Below are 6,341 nucleotides of genomic sequence, written 5' to 3' on the forward strand. Positions count from 1 at the left end.
AAATTGCATTATTAAGGCTACTACTAAGTCCAAACAAAACATTTTCTTTTCTTGTAAAAGTAATGTTATCATTTCTTCAGCTAAAACGTTTGTCATTGTTTTTCCAAAATATTCTAGAGTCACAAATCAATGCTTTCTTCATGGATTAAAAAAGACAGACTCCAAGCCTAGCAGGCCTCTCCAATCAAACAATTGAGCCAATATTCAATCTCTCTGAAGGCAAAGTTAGTCCCTTAAATGGATGGAGGCAGGATCACCGCAGCTGGAACAAATCACTCCCCTTTCACCCCGCCTAACTCATGCTTTATAATTAAAGGTCTGAGTGGGTCGTTTCCAAACGGTTCAGGTGTCTCTCCCCCCTGGCTTTCATTATCCAGCATATTACTTCTGTTTCTTCTGCATTAATCATTTGAGGCGCAGGTGAGTGCAGCTTCTCAGCCCGAAACGCTCCTTTGCTTTAATCTGGTTTGCAATTAACGTAAAAAATGTCGACTAATTAACGCAGGAAACAGCAGGTTAACCTTCCAAAAACACAGTTTATCGCTGCTTTTTTATAAAATTGCATTTTCGTGAGCAATAAACTAAAAATGTAAACTTTTTTTTTACCCTGTTTGAGGCAGGAAGACCGCAACAGATTAAAATGGTGAAGATCGGAATCAATGGGTGAGTTAAAATGTCTCCTTTTTTAGATTACTTTGTTTTTCGCTTTTTGCACTTTTTTATGTGATGGCTTTCGGACGGTTAATCTACCGTTGGAGCGCACATCAATGTTTTTCCTAAACCTTTGACATGTATGGAACTGCGAGGTTTCAATCCAGACTGAGGTTCACAGTCTTCAGGATGTCTGAAGAGCAATGGATCTCTAAATAATTATTGCTGAATGATCTGTGACCTTTGTTTGACTTTTTTCCTCCCCTAACCATTAACCCTTTAGAGGGCACAGCCAATGGTGTTACTGGAATATAGGACAAGAACCTATTACCTTTGTAACATAAAAAATATGGATATTTTGATGGCAAAAAAATCAATGTCAATGTAACAACAAGAAATGCCACCTTGCCTAAATGTATAAATAACAAGTGCTTCTAAAAGAAAAAGTGTTTTTAAAACACTTTTTTTCACTGAGTGTGAAAGAAACATATTTTGTTTTGGTACAACATAACCTTAGATGCATGAATGCATTTTTTTAGTTTAGTAACCTAAATATAATTGTTAACTAGGCTTAACTTTTTTACTTTACATTTTAACTTTTCAATCAAATTTTTACCTTGTTTTTGTTAACTTTTTTTGAAACTTAATTTACAGAAGGTAATATATCATTCAAGGGCTCATCTAATTGGTCAAATGCAAAAATAAGATGTAAGATGTACAGCCATGTAGCAGTATCTTTGCTAAATGGCTGGATATAGATCTTGTGCTTCTAGACTTATGCAAGTGATCAAAATAGTAACTAAAGGGTTAAGTTATGGTCCTAATGACTCAAGCCTTGATTAACCATAATCTCAAAAGGAGCCTGTATATCCCAATCTTTGACTTGTGCACCCCTTTGGGCATTTTGTCTTGCCTGTCCAAAAGTGGAATGTACAAAAACAAATTAAAAAATAAAGGGTCTGATTTAATCTTTCATTCTTTGGCATGTTATTTGTTCCAAATCATAAATTGTTTCCTTTAAGCTAGTAAGGAATTAAAATAAATAAAATTTAAAATCATACTATAAATCTGCCTTTATAAAACTGGAACTTGTCAGAATAACTCCCTAATATTAACATTTAAATCGCAGGAATTGGGAACAACATACTAAAAAATAATAGTCAGACTGACTCGTTTTGATGTTTGCAAAGCTGTACTTAAACATATAAGAAAAGCTTTTTATTTTTCAGGTGAGTCCTCAAAGCAGAACAGATCCCAGCCCTATTTTCTTACCTGAGAATTAAAATATTTTCATGTACCCCTTGCAATACTCTTGGTGACCGCTAGGGGTAAGATACCCTCAGTTGGGAATTACTGAATTCTGCACAGGATTTCAATGAATGCAAAAAAGGAAAAAGTTACCAAGCACTGAACTTTTATTTATTTATTTTTTCCTGTGGTCTGTAAATATTAACTAGATTACTGGCCAAGATGGAATCATAGCACCCTTAGCTAGACATCTTGTCTTCTGGGGGTTTGTCCTTTTTGCCTTGATATTTATAGCTCTCGGGTCCTGTGGCTCTGTATGCTGGTGTCGTTCCATTCACACCCACTCCACTATATCCCTGTTTTCCCTCAGCTGTCAAATTCCTTTTATTATTCACACTTGTCTAAATTTAACTCTAACATCTCTGAGGTCCAGAGATCATCAATGCTAAGACCTGAGGATTGTTGTAATTGTTCACTGTCCTGTGAAGCAGCACCTGCTGCTGGGAGATTTAGACAGTCAAAGCTCGGGGGGGCAGGCATAGTTCACCCTCAGACACAAAGGGGCCCAGGCCAACATGGCTACGATCAAAGTTCGTTCTCATAAACTGCTTCCTAAAACGGTTAAAGTAAAGCTACAGCCTTTTCCAGAGTGGCTGACTCTCCTGTTATATCCATGTAAATGGACTGCATCCATTTAATTTTTGTTTTGATGTTTCTTCCCCATCTGTTGCAGGTCAAGTGTTAATTTCTTATGTCATGAATTCATAAACCAGCCTTCACTGTAGTTCATGGCAAGTTGCAATTTGTGCGCCTCATCTGCTGGTAATCCTGAAACAAGTATTACTACTTTTGTGGGAAGAGGATAAAAATGAGGTGGAGCCCTTGATATTATTTGAACATTAAAGACAAACCTTAAAGTTTTCCTATGATATAATTATGTCGATGGGGATTTGATACAGAATCATAGTTGAAGTTGTTTGGAATTTTAACCTAAATGGAGGGATTTGATTTGTTATCCTTTGCTACACAAAAGTTTAGATTTCCTGTTGCTGGATTTCAGATTTGGACGCATCGGCCGTCTTGTGACACGTGCTGCAGCCATGAGTGAGAAGGTCCAAGTTGTTGCCATCAATGACCCTTTTATCGACCTCGACTACATGGTGAGCCACCTTTTTCTTTAACAGATTTATTTTTGGTGTGAAAGTTCTCCATATCGTCTGGGGGGGGGCTGAACCAATAAATTCTTTTAAATGTTTTAAAATGCATTTAAACCTTACCAAATCTGTCCATTTTTAAACTTTTCTTCTAGGCTTACATGTTTAAGTACGACTCTACTCATGGTACTTGGAAGCATGGGGAGGTGAAGGCAGAAGGCGGCAAGCTGGTTATCGGCAACATGCATATCATGGTCTTCCAAGAGTATGCATCCACTAGATTGAGTTGCAGACTTCTAGTTGGTATGGTTTATGATTAACCTTGTGTAAAAATGTGCAGGAGGGACCCTGCTAACATCAAATGGAGTGATGCTGGTGTGGACTATGTGGTTGAGTCCACTGGTGTGTTCACCACCATTGAAAAAGCTTCAGTAAGTTCACCAGCTGCACTGTGCTAAAAGGAGATTTGGGGGGGTAGTTTTGTCTTTTTGGAGCTAGGGCTTTCGCAGACTTTTAGATTATGAGTATTTAACATGGTACTTGATGTAAAAAAAAAAAATAACTCTACTGGTTTAAAAGCAAAACAAAGTTTTGGTTTCTACCTTCCAGGCTCACTTGAAAGGTGGAGCAAAGCGGGTGGTGATCTCAGCTCCAAGTGCTGATGCTCCTATGTTTGTCATGGGTGTCAACCACGACAAGTATGACAATTCCATGAAGGTCGTCAGGTCAGTCATTCTCTTTAGTAATTTCCTTTGGGAAAACAAACTCTTTTTGAGATGCTAATCCAAACCATAGTGTCTAAGAAGGTTTTATTTTTTCTTTCTCCCCCTCTCAGCAATGCTTCCTGCACAACAAACTGTCTGGCTCCTCTTGCCAAGGTCATCAATGACAACTATGGCATTGTTGAGGGTCTCATGGTAAAATATTTAAACCTTATGTTTCCATTTTTGTTAAAGATAATTAGGAAGGCTTACCCTTTCACTTAAAAATTTTTATTGAGGGTCTGAAGAAATTCTCCTCAGTTCAGAGGTTTCAAAATTACCTCAGAAGGCACAGATCTAAGAACCTATTGATAAGGAAATGGGTTTCCTTAAGCCAGAAGTTCAACACGTGATCATTTTATTCAGAGCTGGTGAGAGCAGGACTTTCAGTAGCTACCGGGAAGGCTAAACGGAATACAGCACAACTGCTCTGTTTAAAAATGTTTTTGGCTTTGTTGTGGAACATGGGTAGTAAAAATATTGCATCAACTCGTTGCATGGAACTGCTCCGTCTTATTAATGTTATTTGACCGCTATATAAGACAAACATTTGGAGTATTTTGAAGCTCTTATGACTGCATTTTTACTGTGAACACCGAGCCTGGTTTAAACTGATCAGTAAAATGTTGCTCAATCAATTTTTTCTCTTATCCAGAGCACTGTCCATGCTACCACTGCCACACAGAAGACTGTTGATGGCCCCTCTGGTAAAATGTGGAGAGATGGGCGCGGTGCCTCGCAAAACATCATCCCCGCCTCTACTGGAGCTGCCAAGGCTGTGGGAAAAGTTATCCCAGAGCTGAATGGGTAAAGATGGTTTATTACCCAATAAATTCAGATGAATTACTGATGATGCATTCAGGTTAATTCATGTTTTAAATCCATCACAGAAAGTTGACTGGTATGGCTTTCCGTGTCCCAACCCCAAACGTCTCTGTTGTTGATCTGACTGTCCGTCTGGAGAAGCCTGTAAGTTTAGCAGAACCTTAATAGTCGCTCTGTTTTTCTTTAGAGCAAAGATCTGCCCATTTATCTGAATCTGTGTACCATCATTATTTCAAAGTCTGAAATTCATGGTGAACCATGATGCTGCTGAAGATTCTCAGTGATTCATGTCATAGTCATTTTAAAAAGACAATCCACTGGACTTTGTTTCCAACTTGTTTAGCTTCCCATCCAGGAAGCTTTTTCAATTCAAAATGTTAGAAATGGTGTTGATTTCAAGGCTTAATATAGTAGCCCAACAAAGCCTTGTTTTTATTTAGAAAACATGCTACCCCAACCCCTCTACAGGGGAACAAAAGAACTCTTCTATGCAGCCAGGCCAACAACACCCTTAGCAGAGACATAGACAGGTATGGGGCATTACAGGCTGACAAAAGAAGCCAAACGATCCCCTTTCTAAAGGGGTAGACCTGTTCGTCCGTTTCAGTTTGGATGTTTTCTAAACAAAATCTAGGCTTTGTTAGGCTACTGTATAAAGCAACTCTACACTAATTCTGACATTTTAAATTGAAAAAGCTTCCTGGATGGAAAGTGAAACGTCTTCAAACTTGGAAACAAAGTCCAGTGGATTGTTTAACTTTTGAATACTGAACCAATATTTGTCTTAATTTTAGATTCCTGTACATGCTTCTATAAGTTGTATGTTCTTGTATTTTGTACTAAATTATATAAAACGTTACTTGGCAATGAAGCATTTTCTGATTCTGTTTTCAAACACCATAATTTGTAATTGAACCTTTTCACTGGTCTATCTAATCAGGCAAAGTACGATGACATCAAGAAGGTTGTCAAGGCAGCTGCAGAGGGGCCATTGAAAGGAGTTCTTGGCTACACAGAAGATCAGGTAAATGGAGTAACAATTAACATGCTAGTGTAATCTGATGTTCTGCCAGCAGATGGCAACACATCTCCAAGCAGGAGAGTATAGGTGCCTATCTTAAGCTGCTTATTTTGCTGTTATCTCTCTCTAAACTTGATTTTGTGCTCAGGTTGTGTCCACAGACTTTAATGGAGATTCTCACTCATCAATCTTTGATGCTGGAGCTGGCATCGCATTGAACGACCACTTTGTCAAGCTGGTTTCATGGTGAGTGTTTGTCAGGATCAATCATGCCATTACTCTTAGAATCACTCAAACTCTTTCAGTCAGATTTTAAAAACAGATGTTTAAAAAATAATTATGGGAAATTTAGTTGAAACAAATAACTTGGACTTTTTATTTTTGACATGCAGGTATGACAATGAGTTTGGCTACAGCAACAGAGTGTGTGACCTGCTCCAGCACATGTTCTCCAAGGAGTAAAGCTAATGCTGCTGCTAAAGGGGGGAAAAGAATGGGACACATGTCCTGGTACCTGACTGTCAACCTGAATAAAACACTGAGCTGTAATAAAATGGTCAAATTATCCTATGATGTGTTTTGATTCCCCCCCCCATCAAAATCCTTTTACTGAAAGGTGATTCTCTTCTGTGACCACTTGACTGTTTAGCTAAATATTTAATTCTATTACTTTTTTTTTTT

The 6,341-nt window shown here is 38.1% G+C and overlaps 1 protein-coding gene across 1 annotated transcript; it reads left to right on the top strand.

The window, feature by feature from the left end:
• Positions 1-278: 278 nt before the first annotated feature.
• LOC119795068 (glyceraldehyde-3-phosphate dehydrogenase-like) lies at positions 279-6,230 on the top strand. Its single transcript, XM_038302904.1, has 12 exons — positions 279-420; positions 615-663; positions 2,960-3,059; positions 3,209-3,318; positions 3,394-3,484; positions 3,663-3,778; positions 3,889-3,970; positions 4,470-4,621; positions 4,705-4,783; positions 5,580-5,663; positions 5,809-5,906; positions 6,053-6,230. Exons 2-12 carry the CDS (start codon positions 641-643, stop codon positions 6,120-6,122), a joined length of 1,005 nt encoding a protein of 334 aa, XP_038158832.1. The 5' UTR covers positions 279-420; positions 615-640; the 3' UTR covers positions 6,123-6,230.
• The last annotated feature ends 111 nt before the right edge of the window (positions 6,231-6,341 follow it).

Source organism: Cyprinodon tularosa, unplaced genomic scaffold (assembly GCF_016077235.1).
Source record: "Cyprinodon tularosa strain WSP-4 unplaced genomic scaffold, ASM1607723v1 ctg5, whole genome shotgun sequence".
NCBI classification, from domain to species: domain Eukaryota; kingdom Metazoa; phylum Chordata; class Actinopteri; order Cyprinodontiformes; family Cyprinodontidae; genus Cyprinodon; species Cyprinodon tularosa.

What these genes read in the sequence shown, in the direction of transcription:
- LOC119795068 (XM_038302904.1), top strand. Translation starts at nt 641, where the DNA reads ATGGTGAAGATCGGAATCAATGG. An exon ending in AATTCCATGAAGGTCGTCAG is followed by an intron (nt 3,779 to 3,888) that starts GTCAGTCATTCT and finishes TCCCCCTCTCAG; the next exon opens with CAATGCTTCCTGCACAACAA. An exon ending in GTTATCCCAGAGCTGAATGG is followed by an intron (nt 4,622 to 4,704) that starts GTAAAGATGGTT and finishes AATCCATCACAG; the next exon opens with AAAGTTGACTGGTATGGCTT.